Below are 14,496 nucleotides of genomic sequence, written 5' to 3'. Positions count from 1 at the left end.
AATGAAGTAACAATTGAAATTGTATAGACAACAATTGATTTCCGCTCCCAACAGTTGTATTAGGGTATAAAAACGCTCCCCTTTTATATGTTCGGCTCAAATTGATGCAACCGCAGTTGCCGGTGTCGAGTTAACAATCGCGTGCTAACTTTTCCCTTAATAATGTCTTTTTTATGTCTTTTTGTTCAGTATTGGCCTTGCTGTTGTCTTTACATCTCTATGACTCTTGAACCTTAATTACTAATCAAGAAAAGTGCCACTGATTAAGCCACAAATATACAGTACTGACGAAATTACTGTGTTTAACGATTACTTTCGTAATGACGCCAAGATTGAAAGGAATTGCAAGTCAGTCAAAGTCTTCAGTTTTTTTATGAGTCAATTGATTTGCATAATCGTTTGCTACTATATATCAGTGTTTATTGAAAATGTGAATATATTATATACGTAATGAACTGTTTAAAGTACGTTTTGGGATCTATACATAGAAAGCTTGTTCTCCTACCCTATGTGTTGTACATTGTCTGTCATTGCACAGCCACTGGATTGAATTGTCTCTCTAAACATACTTGTATGGGTTTAGAATGGTATTTGAATCATACAAATTCTTCAGTTGTTTGATCATCTTGATTTCTTGTTCGGACTTAGAATATCCGATGTAGTTTTTCTTCTGGAAACCGAGACCATGCTCAGCACTGATGGAACCATTCTTTGAAGAGACGAATTCGTAAACAAATGGTTCTAGACATTTTTCAACCTCTTTGGTATATCTCCTTACGGCAACGTTCAAATGTAGATTACCATCACCCACGTGACCGTATCCAACGGCGGATATCACTGGCTTGGACTCGTCGTCTATGCTTAACAATCCATGTTCCTCTAATCTGGCATTTGCAGCGTCCACCAAGGAATATAGGTCCTTCAATGGCAAGGAAACATCGTATTTGTATACACCTCCACCGGCTTGGGAGGATTCTGGGATCATTTCTCTCCACTGCCACAAGTTCTTCAATTCAGTTTCATCTTGAGCAACAACACCATCAACGACCAAACCGTCTTCCATGGCGCTTTCCAAGAAGGCTTCCAATTTTGCATCGTCGTGTTCCTTCTTAGAACCAGAAGTTTCAATTAAAATGTAGAATGGATGGTCATCAGCCAATGGATGGTCCATGTCTGCTAAATGTATTTTTGTCAAGTTTTGAGATTTCAAATCCATGAATTCAAAGGCTGACAAAATCTCACCCAGCTCCTTCTTGGCTTGAACGAAAACTTTTTGAACAGCTTCGTAACTTTCAACACCTAAGAATGAGACATTAAATGCATTTGGCCTAATTGGACACAAGATGGAAACACCAGTAACAACACCGATGGTACCTTCAGATCCGATAAATAATTGTTTTAGATCATAGCCAGTATTATCTTTTCTCAAAGCGTTCATACTGTTAACGATCTCCCCGTTTGGTAGCACTACCTCTAGGCCCAATACTGTTCCATGCAATGAGCCATAACGTAATAATCTTAGCCCACCAGCGTTAGTGGCTACTATACCACCAACATGACAGGAGCCTTTGGCGCCCAGGTCCATTGGGAAAATGTAGCCACGTTCTGCCAAGAACATATCAGCGGCTTCCAAGATGACACCAGCATCACATTTCAAAATACCAGAGACTTCGTCGAATTCTCTAATCTTGTTCAACTGAGTCAAACTCAACACAATTTCGTCGAAGACTGGTACAGAGCCACCAACAAGACCAGTGTTACCACCTTGTGGTACAACAGCTAAGTTTTGTTCATTACAGTATTTCAAGATCTTTGAAACTTGTTCAGTAGTCTTTGGTCTTAGAACTAGTTTGGATTGGCCTCTGTATTTCCTCATCCAATCTTCATTATAAAAAGCCAAGTCTTCGTTTTCATTCGCTTCCAAGATCTCTTGTTGAGAGAGAATGGTTTTGAAATAGTCTAGATCTTCCTTACCCAACTTCTTGAATGATTCCAAACGTTTAATGTTTGGATAATTCTCAACAGTCAACTTTGGTTGAGGTTTATCCGAGTAGAATCTAATGTTGTTATTAACAGCGGATCCTGATACCAACGCACTAGTGATTCTTTGTGAGACAGGGACATAACAGTTCTTACAAGCAAGTAAACGGCTAGAAACCCTCGAACTGGCACGAATTGAAGCTCTAATCATGATATCTGTCGTAATATATGTTCGGTATCGAGGAAGAATGCGATTCTAAATATCGAAGAAGGAAAACTAAGATATTAAGATCAGATCAATAATCTGCCGAAGAAGATATCCCCTGCAGGTCTTAAGCGATAAAATCAGCAAGCTATGAAGTACACAAAGGATCTCAATATATATCAAGATGATCTCAAACAATAAAATGTTCAAGTTAATTCGTGGAGCTATTCGATGACTCTGCTTTTCTCTTTTTTTTTTTTTTTTCATTCGAGCATATCTGTGAAACAATTAATATCACGTGGTTCTTATTCCGTCAGTATGCCCGTCATCGAAGCGATTATGTCAGAAAGCTTTGTGTTTTAAGCTGAGCTCTGGTAGCGCTTTATAATCTCAGGTTTCATTCGTTCAATAGTAACGGCTCCCAACACAATCCCTATATATAACTTTTGTAAAGGAATTACAACATTTCCACTTTGAAAGGGCACCTCTGGAACAATTATAATAAATTGGACAAGAATAATTAACAAATATACAGCAAATCTAGAAAAGAATTAAGGCAGATACCCTAAAGATAGGTTCTAGTATTGTCTACCATTAAACCAGAAACAATCATTAGTTGGAATGTCGTGCCCTACATTAGTACGAGAACCACTCCGAATCATGATTCTCATGTCGTGTCACCAACTATTCTAGTTTTCTAGAACTTGGTTTTTTTTTATATCATAAGAACATATATATAAGGGCCAATACACAAATGTATAATGATGAAAAAAGACTGAACTCCAATTAGTTGCAGATTCTCCAACATTTTCGCAGTCGAAAGAAATATTGCAATAAGTACCGATACGTGTGAATTCAAACGTTTAATAAGCCGATACCAATGAGTGCTGTTGCCCACGACGCTGCTTGTATTTTCTGCAAGATTATCAAAGGTATGTAAACCTCAAATTGTTAGGTGAGAACAAATATCTGTTTCTCCCCTTGGTTTTTGCATGCTCGCAACCACCCAAGTGGCTTAGACTAGCTCTTTGATCTTATGAACTATAATACTAACAGATTCCACTACTGGTGTACTTTCAGGTGAAATCCCTTCTTTCAAATTGGTTGAAACTCAGTATTCTTACTCGTTCCTTGACATCCAACCAACTGAAGAGAACCACATTCTTATCATTCCAAAGCACCACGGTGGGAAATTGCACAACATCCCAGATGAATACTTAGCTGACCTGTTGCCAGTTACTAAGAAGTTAGTGAAAGCCATTGGCTTCGACCAAGATGGTCCTGATGGTCCAGGGTACAATGTCCTTCAAAACAACGGTAGAATAGCCCATCAAGAAGTAGATCACGTGCATTTCCATTTGATCCCAAAGAAAACAAAGGATGCTGGATTAATCGTAGGTTGGCCTGCACAGGAAACTGATTTTGCTAAGCTGAGTGAAATGCATAAAAAGTTGCTTGCCAAACTAGAAACCTAAGCGCGATCTTTTTCGCAATGAAAGAGACCAAGATATGACGAAGATGACGAAGCTGACGAAGCTGACGAAGCTAACGAAGATGATCATTGAGATCGTCTCATATATATTATAACTACATATTTCCTACTGTACCAATTTCTACTTACCATTCACATAAGGAATCCAATAGCTCATTCGCATTGTGGGAGGGATCTTCTTAGAGAGGAGATGAAAAAATATTGTTACCCGGCCGAAATTTCACATATCCGGTGGCAAATTCTGAAATCTCTAGATTATAAAGAGGGAAGCGATTTATTATATATAAGTATTGCACACTATTTTCGGTGATCCTTGAAGGTTATTTTCAGGATTAACACCAGTAAGTGAACGCTAGATTAAATAAAGCACTCACCAGGGATTTACAATAATTGTCTCCTTTAATTGAATCATTGAATCACCAGATTAGGGGTTAGATCAAGTTATTTAATTTTTGTTTTATCTTCCGTCTTTTGGTTGAAATAAGAAGAAATAAGGTCCAATTTCAGAAGTTAATCAAGAAACCTGCATATCCTGTTTACCAAGAGCTTAATTACATCGTGGATCCTACCAGAAGGAATTACAGTATCTTTAAAACAACTTTTCACCTCAGTTATTAAGAGAACATGCCAGAAGAACATAAGAAATTGTTAGATAGTTCTGGCACTGCAGCTGACGCAGATGATGCTACCGCCACTGCCATCTTGAGAAGAAAGAAGAAGCAAAACATGTTACTGGTCGATGATGCAGTTAACGATGACAATTCTATCATTGCTATCAATTCTAACACTATGGATCTTTTACAATTGTTCCGTGGTGACACCGTTTTAGTCAAGGGTAAGAAGAGAAAGGACACCGTTTTGATTGTTATGATTGATGACGAACTGGAAGATGGTGTCTGTAGAGTAAACCGTGTTATTCGTAACAACTTGAGAATAAGACTCGGTGATTTGGTCACTATCCATCCATGTACCGATATCAAGTATGCTTCCAGAATCTCAGTGTTGCCAATCGCTGACACCATCGAGGGGTTGACTGGTAATCTATTTGATGTGTACTTGAAGCCATACTTTGTCGAAGCTTATAGACCGGTTAGAAAAGGTGACCACTTTATCGTTAGAGGTGGTATGAGACAAGTAGAGTTCAAGGTCGTAGACGTTGAGCCTGAAGAGTACGGTGTTGTTGCCCAAGATACTGTCATTCATAGTGAAGGTGAGCCAATTAACAGAGAAGATGAAGAAAATAACATCAATGAAGTCGGTTATGATGATATTGGTGGTTGTCGTAAGCAAATGGCTCAAATTAGAGAATTGGTCGAATTGCCATTGAGACACCCACAACTATTTAAGGCCATTGGTATCAAACCTCCGAAGGGTATTTTGATGTACGGTCCTCCAGGTACCGGTAAAACTCTAATGGCCAGAGCTGTGGCTAACGAGACAGGTGCATTTTTCTTCTTAATCAATGGTCCAGAAGTCATGTCCAAGATGGCTGGTGAATCTGAATCCAACTTGAGAAAGGCTTTCGAAGAAGCAGAAAAGAATGCTCCGGCCATTATTTTTATCGATGAAATTGATTCTATTGCACCAAAGCGTGACAAGACTAACGGTGAAGTGGAAAGAAGAGTCGTTTCTCAATTATTGACTCTAATGGATGGTATGAAGGCTAGATCCAACATCGTTGTCATTGCAGCCACCAATAGACCCAATTCTATCGATCCTGCTTTGAGAAGATTCGGTAGATTTGATAGAGAAGTCGATATTGGTGTTCCTGACGTTACTGGTAGATTGGAAGTCTTACGTATTCACACTAAAAATATGAAGTTGGCTGACGACGTCGACTTAGAAAAGTTGGCCGCTGAAACCCATGGTTATGTTGGTGCTGATATTGCCTCCCTATGTTCTGAAGCTGCTATGCAACAAATTCGTGAAAAGATGGACCTAATTGACTTAGATGAAGACGAAATTGACGCCGAAGTGTTGGACTCATTAGGAGTTACTATGGACAACTTCAGATTTGCATTGGGTAACTCCAACCCATCCGCATTGCGTGAAACCGTTGTAGAATCTGTTAATGTCACATGGGATGATATCGGTGGCTTGGATGAAATTAAGGATGAATTGAAGGAAACCGTCGAATATCCAGTCTTGCATCCAGATCAATACACCAAGTTTGGTTTGTCACCATCGAAGGGTGTGTTGTTCTACGGTCCTCCTGGTACTGGTAAGACTTTGTTAGCTAAGGCTGTCGCCACCGAAGTGTCTGCTAATTTCATTTCGGTCAAGGGTCCTGAGTTATTAAGTATGTGGTACGGTGAGTCCGAATCCAATATCCGTGATATTTTCGACAAAGCCAGAGCTGCAGCCCCAACTGTCGTTTTCTTAGATGAATTGGACTCCATTGCTAAGGCTCGTGGTGGTTCTTTAGGTGATGCAGGTGGTGCATCTGACAGAGTGGTTAACCAATTATTGACCGAAATGGATGGTATGAACGCCAAGAAGAACGTTTTCGTTATTGGTGCCACTAACAGACCAGATCAAATCGATCCAGCTATTTTAAGACCTGGTAGATTGGATCAATTGATCTACGTTCCATTACCAGACGAAACAGGAAGATTATCTATTCTATCAGCCCAATTAAGAAATACACCATTAGAACCAGGACTAGATCTAAAGACCATCGCTCAAGCTACACAGGGATTCTCTGGTGCAGATTTATTATATATCGTACAGAGAGCTGCGAAGTTTGCCATTAAAGATTCCATCGAGGCACAAAAACGTGCAGAAGTTGTCAAGAAAGAAGAAGGTGCAGAAGAAACCGAGAAGGTCAAGACAGAAGAAGACGTTGAAATGTCAGACGTTCAACAAGAGGATCCAGTTCCATTCATTACCAAAGAACACTTCACTGAAGCTATGAAAACAGCCAAGCGTTCTGTTACAGATACTGAGCTTCGTCGTTACGAAGCTTATGCTCAACAGATGAAGGCATCCAGAGGACAATTCGGCAACTTCTCGTTTGGTGATGATTCAGGTGCTGCCGCAACTCAAGCTGGTGCTGAGGGTTCTGGTGCAGCTTTCGGAGATGCCGCTGGTGAAGATGACGATGATTTGTACAGTTAGATACATAACCTTCACAAAACATAACAGGTCTTTTTCGATGCAAAATGAAATGTAATAAATTACAATACAGAGGAATACTTGTTGCTAAATTTACGTAGAGATTAAATATTATCTATTAATCACGTGTAACAGGATATTTGAGATAACTGGTTTTAATATGGTTAAAAGATTCATCAGTCTTAGCTATCCCTTCCAATTTTGGGTCTTGAATTCATCTTTAATTCGACCTAGTAGTGCAATGGTATATTTTCGCCAGGCAAAGCAATACAGGGTCTCCGAAGTAAAACCAAATTATATTAATGAATACATATATGTGCGAGAGTATGTACGTTTGAATGAAATAGAAAGTTGAGAGAAAGAAATGCAAATACCAAATAGTCACCTACGTGCTTCAATGTGTTGGCAATCCGTCCGTTAATGGAATATCGAAGCCCAGCCTGACTTTGAAGATATATTATTTGTGTTTGTGACTGCATGTGCAGGCAATGCTTTAAAGTCCGTACAAGACTTAGAATTCAACATAATAGGCTTCGTTAGACCAAATTTCTTCCTTGGTGTGACCTTTGCGGATGGCTCCTCACTGATAACTTTCAGTTTGCTTTGGGATAAAGACGAACCAGAAGATGAGGACGAGCCAGAAGATGATGAATATGCTAGTGACGATGACGAAGAAGCCATCGAGTCTATTGTAGACAATGTGTTCGATGAAGACAAAGAGGGGATCGACATGTGAGATGACGACCTTGAATGCGCTTCTGTATTGAGGAAATTTTTTGTTTGCCCACTCACTGGTGCGTTGAATAACAGATGTGAACAATTTTTGTTGGCACCTTGGTTCTGTATCGATTTCTTGGTACTCAACTGGTATTGGATCGGTACTAAGAAATGAGAAAGTGCCTGTACCAATTCCTGCATACTAAAATTCAAGTTCCAACTAAACAGCGAAAGCAGTTCTCTTTCAATGGTATTTACATCCTCCAAAGTGAAAAGACCATCTGTATAATTAGTCCAGTGTTTATTCAATGGGGAAGAATCGTTCAGGTTCTTTGCTGCAAGGATCAAACATCCGATAAATATCCTATGTCTAGTGGTTTCGATTCCGCATACATCGTGAGGTAGAATAGATCTCAGTTTAGTCAAATAGACTGTAGTAGCCATCAGTGTCGGAGTTTGCACGTTAGAGTGCCTGATCAACGATTTAATGAAATCTACCAGGCTCACCGTAGATCCATGGCGAACGTCGGTGTCATTGATGCTGATCACTGACGCTGTTGTAGCGGCCAAAAAATGAACCATCTCCAGATTTACCACCTGTTTATTGAACTGCAGAAGTGCCTGGTGTTCTGACATATTTCCTATCACTTTATGCGTGCAACTTCTACTCGAGATGGTCTCTGGTGCCCATCGCTTGATACAGACAGTTCCTACTAAAACAATACTGAAACAAGTTCAATACGCACTCGTTGTATATATATATATATACACATGGATGTGCTCGCATATAATTATAGAAGTATCGCTCGCATATTAACGCATCGCCCCATGATCGGATCGCTCGCCATTTCCCAAGTTCTCAGCGATCCGTTGTTTCATGTTTCACTTTGAACCTCTAATAGCTGGTTTTAGAAAACCTCACTCTTTGCGATCCATAGAAAACCCTGCAATGAAGTAAATTTCTGCCAGCTTTTTCGTGTTCATAGTTTAAATTAAGGAACTCGCGAAATTCTGATGAACTTGGAAAAAGCGAAAATTTTGAAAAGGAACAACTGAAAAAATAGCAAATGCTGGTTTTCGAGAAATTCAGTTTTATAGTAATTTTGAGATTGTCTATACACCGGTAGTTTTCTTTATGATACAGAGAAAATAGTTAGAAATTGATACACAGCACGGTACGGGGAAATATACCGTATGATTCATGTATGTGAACTAGTCATCTTGGAGAGAGTTAGTGAGTAGTGTTTATAGATTTTTTTTTGGTTTTTGGGGCCTTGTGCTTTGATAGGGAAAGGAAGAAAAGTAATAATCGGATAAGAAGATCATTTAATTCACTGCCTGTTCATCTGGGTAGTAGAAGAATGCCAAGGCGACTAGCGCATACATGGCTAGCGACATGGACCCTTCCATCCAATTGGATTCACCATCGAGGATCAAGTAGTTAGATAGGAACACCGAAACCAACATAATAACGGTCTCGAATGTAGAGAAGTTCAATGTCATTGGCACATCAATGGCCCATCCCACTAGTACCATGAATGGAGTCACGAAAAGGGCAATTTGTAGTGAGGACCCAATGGCAACACTTAGGGCCAAGTCCATTTTGTCCTTCATGGCAACGATGACACTTGTTACGTGCTCTGCTGCATTGCCGACGATTGGAATCACAATAAGACCGATGAAAGTTTTCGATAGACCGGTACTCACGACGATGTCATCGATGGTCCCAACGAGGAAATCGGCACAGATGGACACGAGAATAGTAGTGATTGCTAAGAAGATCAACGAGGATCTCAAACTCATTGATTCTGAAATTTGTTCGTGTTGTTGATGGATGTTCAATACTTCTTCAGTTTCTTCGGTTTGTTCTTCGAACATGACACGATGAGAACCAAGTTGGAAAATCAAAAACAATACGTAAACGACCAATAGCACGATGGAAGTAGATCTTGATAGTGACAGAATCTTATCATCAACAAGATGAGAAGTGCCCTTATCGTGAGGTAAAGTGGCCTTGAACGCAGCAGGAATCAATAACGATGCACTTGAAATGGCTAACAAAGAACTCATCGTTTGTGCTGCAGTCTGGTTGAATTTCTGCTGAACTCTGTTATATCCACCGAACAAGAAACAGAATCCCAATACCAATAATAGGTTGGACAATAGAGAACCAAGCATTGAAGCTTGAACAATTCTAATTTGGCCCTCTTTCAAAGCAATGATAGAGACAATCAACTCGACAGCATTACCTAGAGTTGCATTCAACAACCCACCTAAGGTACTACCGGCCTTTTCAGAAAGCTGTTCAGTTGCAAAGGCTAGGATTGCTGCTAATGGGATAATGGCCATGAAATTGAATACGAAAACCCAGGTGGTAGATAACTGTCCATATCCGAAGATTAATCCTAGCGGAACAAAAACGAGCAAATAGTTTACCGGAGACGAATGGAACACTACTTTGGAAACTTCAATACATCTTACCAACGCAGAAGAGGATCTGCGGATACCGGCTCCAGTAGATGACAATAAAGGTGCAGACGAATCCATGGTATTTTGAGTTAATTGTTCAGAAATATAGACACCAGACTGTCTCTCAGAAAGTAATCAGGGTTCACCTTGTTTTTAACGGTTCGATCAAAAAAGAATTTAACTCCAGTTGCTCGGCTAAAATCAGAGAAATGTCAGGCAACTTTACCAAAGTCTAAAGCTGAACTTAGGATGAGAAGCTGTGTAATGAATTTAATCCTTCTAAAACAGCGCAAACTTCAGACCTTGAAGAGACATGATATTTTTTATCTTTTTCATGCAATTAATTATACTTTTTAGGAAAAACATAAGCAATAGTGCAGAAAATGCCAAGGCTCAAGGCCTCTTCCTGAGGTACCAAATTGAAACTTTAAATAAGTAAGTGAATGCAGTACGGAGGAAATGTACTTCTAAAAAATCGGACCGTTGAAAGGTCAGAAGAGTTTTTTTGTTCTATCCTTAACTAAGCTAGCTCTCATAAACTGTACATGCGTGATTTACCGCCTGAATATGAATATGATAACATATAGAGAGGGGCAGATTACTATCGTCCTTGGTATTAACTGCAGCATTACGGTAAAGACTAATTGCCATGGTATGGTTCTTATAAGTTGAACTACCCACATTCTACGTATTTTAACCGTTGAATTTGATAGTAGCCATGATTCCAAGTACAAATACAGTCACTGACCACACGGTGAGACCGATTGGAATAAGCCATGACTTCGATGCTAGCGATTGCCAATATGTTACTATAGTACGAGAAAGTCGCAGTAGCCTACCATCATCAGTTTGGAACTGAGTGTCAGCAGGTGGGTGAATAGAATGGTAAAGCAGAATATTTTCGGGGCTTGATGAAACAGACGCAACATTGTTTGACGATTGTAACATCAGTGGACTCCTGATGGAGCCATACGTGTAGTCTGACATTTGAGTTTGCGCACGTATCGCAGATGGTTCGACATTGTTACTCACGAGATCTCTCCATGTGTATAGGAAAACATGATATACTACATGTAACGTAATGAATGGAATTATTATGCAAAGAAGGAAATTAGTGAAGGTTTTTGACCCGAAACATATCACGACTTTGGTGAACAATGATGGATGGCTTGGAACGTATATGAAATAAATTGACATGAGCAAAGATTGACCAATATTGCTCACGATATAGTCTAGATGTAAGAGGTTTGAAAGCAAAAGTTTTCCTATCAGTTCCTTCCAGTTTTGAATGCGAGGGAACATTTTGATTTGCCTGTGAGGGAATTGTTGGTAGGAAAATGATCTTGGCCTTAACGGAATTCCATGTCTTGTGTTCAGATCATTACCATGGCTTTCTATATCCTTTAAAAAGTTCATTGAGTCTGTGTTGAAATTGATAATCATACTGGACTCATCCGAATTCGAGTCCTGATTTACGGAACCGTTATTAGATAACGTTGTTCCTACGTTTGTAGCACCATATCCAGAGTTATATACATTCTTTGAAATTTTTGATCTCAGCATTCTAACGCTCACACATTTGTCTAGTTCAATTTCCTTCCTGATGTCTTCGGAACTATCAGAATTAGCAGATGTTGCCTTTGCTTTTGCGTCCTGTTCCGAAATAGAACTTACTTCCTCATAATTGTACAACGTCTCCATAACGCTAATGATTACTTCACTAAAGGACCACGAAATGCCGAAGATATAGCACTGTTTTGGTATAATATGCCATACAGTTGGTATATGACCGTTGTTTCGGACGAGATTTACCAATTCTTCATTGGGTTTCGATTCTTGCAACTGAGGATATGCTAGAGAGAAAATGATCAAGAGCATGAACCAGTCATTAAAAGTGAAATTGATAAGGATATCAACGGCCAGATATCTTGGATTTATGTTGAATAGGAAGCTTTTGATGAAGTGCAACAGGAATGGCGATAGAAACCCCAACAACGATGTCCTAAAATAATCTTGCGAATTAGGTACAAATATATCTGGCACGTCATATCTTGCTTGAAGAAAATCTGAAGACCAATACACCAAAGAATAGATTGCCAACAAATTGATCAAATTGAGCACCACTACTGATGTTCTCGAAGAACAAAAAAGAGGCATATAAAGATCTGCTGCATAGCTCAATAATGCCATTCTTCCCCTAAGCAATAATACCAACCAATCCCTTCGTTAAATGATGTCAAACAAAATGTTGACTATAAAGAACTAATCACTGAATGCGCTTTGGCAAATTGTAGTACTGAATATAAGCAGGTCTCCGGGTACCTATCGATATTGGAGTTATATGAATGAATTCTGTTTCTCTGATCAGGAAGTGTCTTGATCTGTGTGTGGCTCTTCAAATGGTTTTTTTACAGGTTGAAATTCCTGCCCAAAATGGAGCATGTATTTAAAGAAACTTTCAAATCAGCAGAACAGGTGTAATGGAAATAAGACAAGATTGATTTCAGCTACTAACAAAGCTAATCTAATGGAACTGGTAATTGAAGTTTAATTAGTTAATGTTTGTTTTTGGAATTATACATAATACAAAATATAGTGGTTGATTATTACAATGAAATAAAATGATGTTTTCCACATTCCGCCTGGAAGATCGGATATAGAGTTGCGTCTTTAATTAAACAGGATTAAGGTTAAACCCGTTGCATAATGGGCGAATAGCTTATTGTGAGAGGAAAGTCATAATGGTACCAACATATTATTTCAGATGAAAGATGTTCATGAGGGGATATGAATCAGAAAACACCGAGTTTCAAAAGGGGTCTATTGTCCATTGTCCAAATAAGTGAGTTTCATTCCACAGATTATGCCTGATATATTGTTAGCAATTTGATTAGAAGTCCGACTGTCTATTTCAATGAGACACGATATAAATAAAAATACAATGGTTGAATGAAGAACAAAAAAATAATGATACAGTATGAAGATGCTTTTTTGCTTTTACCTTTTATTAATTTTGGGATGATGCTATCTTCCTTTCTCCAAATGAAAGACTCTTATTAGATCTTGGTTTGTCTGATCGTTTAAATTTCTCTTTAACCTAGGATGTGGTTTGGTGTTCTCGACAAGCTTGAGAGTGGAGACTGGTGTATGAGCGCGAGTGTTGTTACGACGTGGGGATGCTATTTTCCGTTGTTTCACCACTCGTCTTGGACTTAGTAGGGTTGCCTCTGTGGCAGGGCTACCACCTGTTATTGGAGCGCTGCTGACCAATTTAGATGTTTCGGAAGATAAATCTAATTGGGATTGCGTTTGCTTTTGTAATTTTTCACTTTCAAGAAGTTTATTCTTAAAATATTCAGCTTCTTTCTTCACTAGATTCTTTTCAACTGCAAAACGTTCATCCTTTTCCTTTCTGTTTTCCCAGTGGGATAGTTGTGCTTGTAATGACCAGTGCGATATCGCCGACAGAGATCGGTTCAATAACGCTATTATTCTCACAGTGTCCTCTGTGCGAGGCTCGATGGTTTCCAGATCCGAAACAGCTTTGGCTATATCCAATTCTAATAGTCTAGTATTTCTCAACGAATGCTCGGTGTCCTGCAGCACGTCATATTCGGTCTGCAATTCATCTGACAATAGCGCCATCGACTGTGATCTAGACCTAACATTATTATTTCCCGCAGCAGAAGCTGCATCCAGTTCGTATTCTAACTTCCCAGGTTCTTCTGGAGTTATTGTCTGCATTCTTCCTCTTGTATCCACACTTGAACTGGCACTATTACAAGTAGACTCACTTTTATCACTCCTCGACCTAAGTGTACGCATCTGCTCTTCAAAACTCAAAGGGAGCGCAGTGACCTATGACCGAGAGCTCTGATATAAAAAATCTTGATAAGCTTATTAAGCTCTTCTCGCTTTTAAACTTGTTCTCAGTTCTCTTTAAACCTCTGCTACAAAGTTCAGCAGGAAGGTTAGACCTTACTATTAGGATATATGTAGTATTAAGTTCTCTCACTTTCACTTACGAACAAATGCAATAGTCCCAAACTTCCGTAAGTATTCACTCATCGCAAGGATAAAACCGTTCATGTACGTCCAAGTTTTATGTATATCAATATCTTGTTTTTTTTCCAATTCTAATGTAACAGAAATAAAGAAATTCTTGGAAGAAAATTCTCGTTGCCCAGCAGCAGTGCTTTCTGCTTGAGCCTCAAAAAGAAATAAGACCGATTAGCACCATAGCAAAGCCAAGGATGGGCACGTTTAAGGGATACGGACGCATAGTTCAATTACAGGCTAACGAACTGAATACGTGACCTAGAAACCTATATTATCTTCACTAGTTTACGGGTGATTCTTATCATTTTTCTTTTTGTTCAGATGTCAATTCGGCAGACGTATATTTAACAATGGAAGAAAGCTTAACATAGAGTTCTACACAGTAAAGTTCGCACAGGGTCCAATTCGAAAGAAGGGGATTTCTGTACAGATGTAGGTACACAGGCATATCTCATATATA

At 39.1% G+C, this 14,496-nt stretch overlaps 7 protein-coding genes across 7 annotated transcripts; 2 read left to right on the top strand and 5 right to left on the bottom strand.

The window, feature by feature from the left end:
* Positions 1-559: 559 nt before the first annotated feature.
* Positions 560-2,191, bottom strand: DLD2 (D-lactate dehydrogenase; the record flags this gene model as incomplete). The annotated part of the gene is made up of 1 exon (XM_455341.1): positions 560-2,191. The coding sequence occupies one exon, from the start codon at positions 2,189-2,191 to the stop codon at positions 560-562; it is 1,632 nt and encodes a 543-aa protein (XP_455341.1).
* An 874-nt stretch (positions 2,192-3,065) lies between these two features.
* Positions 3,066-3,660, top strand: HNT1 (adenosine 5'-monophosphoramidase; the record flags this gene model as incomplete). The annotated part of the gene is made up of 2 exons (XM_455340.1): positions 3,066-3,117; positions 3,266-3,660. 2 exons carry the CDS (start codon positions 3,066-3,068, stop codon positions 3,658-3,660), a joined length of 447 nt encoding a protein of 148 aa, XP_455340.1.
* Positions 3,661-4,301: 641 nt separating this feature from the next.
* CDC48 (AAA family ATPase CDC48) lies at positions 4,302-6,794 on the top strand (the record flags this gene model as incomplete). The annotated part of the gene is made up of 1 exon (XM_455337.1): positions 4,302-6,794. The coding sequence occupies one exon, from the start codon at positions 4,302-4,304 to the stop codon at positions 6,792-6,794; it is 2,493 nt and encodes an 830-aa protein (XP_455337.1).
* Positions 6,795-7,208: 414 nt separating this feature from the next.
* PCL2 (cyclin PCL2) lies at positions 7,209-8,144 on the bottom strand (the record flags this gene model as incomplete). The annotated part of the gene is made up of 1 exon (XM_455336.1): positions 7,209-8,144. The coding sequence occupies one exon, from the start codon at positions 8,142-8,144 to the stop codon at positions 7,209-7,211; it is 936 nt and encodes a 311-aa protein (XP_455336.1).
* A 690-nt stretch (positions 8,145-8,834) lies between these two features.
* Positions 8,835-10,055, bottom strand: VCX1 (Vcx1p; the record flags this gene model as incomplete). The annotated part of the gene is made up of 1 exon (XM_455335.1): positions 8,835-10,055. The coding sequence occupies one exon, from the start codon at positions 10,053-10,055 to the stop codon at positions 8,835-8,837; it is 1,221 nt and encodes a 406-aa protein (XP_455335.1).
* A 615-nt stretch (positions 10,056-10,670) lies between these two features.
* On the bottom strand, positions 10,671-12,167 carry AIT1 (Ait1p; the record flags this gene model as incomplete). Its single annotated transcript, XM_455334.1, has 1 exon — positions 10,671-12,167. One exon carries the CDS (start codon positions 12,165-12,167, stop codon positions 10,671-10,673), a length of 1,497 nt encoding a protein of 498 aa, XP_455334.1.
* Positions 12,168-13,001: 834 nt separating this feature from the next.
* On the bottom strand, positions 13,002-13,802 carry KLLA0_F05588g (uncharacterized protein; the record flags this gene model as incomplete). The annotated part of the gene is made up of 1 exon (XM_455333.1): positions 13,002-13,802. The coding sequence occupies one exon, from the start codon at positions 13,800-13,802 to the stop codon at positions 13,002-13,004; it is 801 nt and encodes a 266-aa protein (XP_455333.1).
* Positions 13,803-14,496: the final 694 nt, after the last annotated feature.

This window comes from Kluyveromyces lactis, assembly GCF_000002515.2.
Source record: "Kluyveromyces lactis strain NRRL Y-1140 chromosome F complete sequence".
Classification (NCBI taxonomy): Eukaryota; Fungi; Ascomycota; class Saccharomycetes; order Saccharomycetales; family Saccharomycetaceae; genus Kluyveromyces; species Kluyveromyces lactis.
The sequence above is the reverse complement of the archived record's forward strand: the minus strand, read 5'-3'. Positions and strand labels throughout refer to the sequence as shown.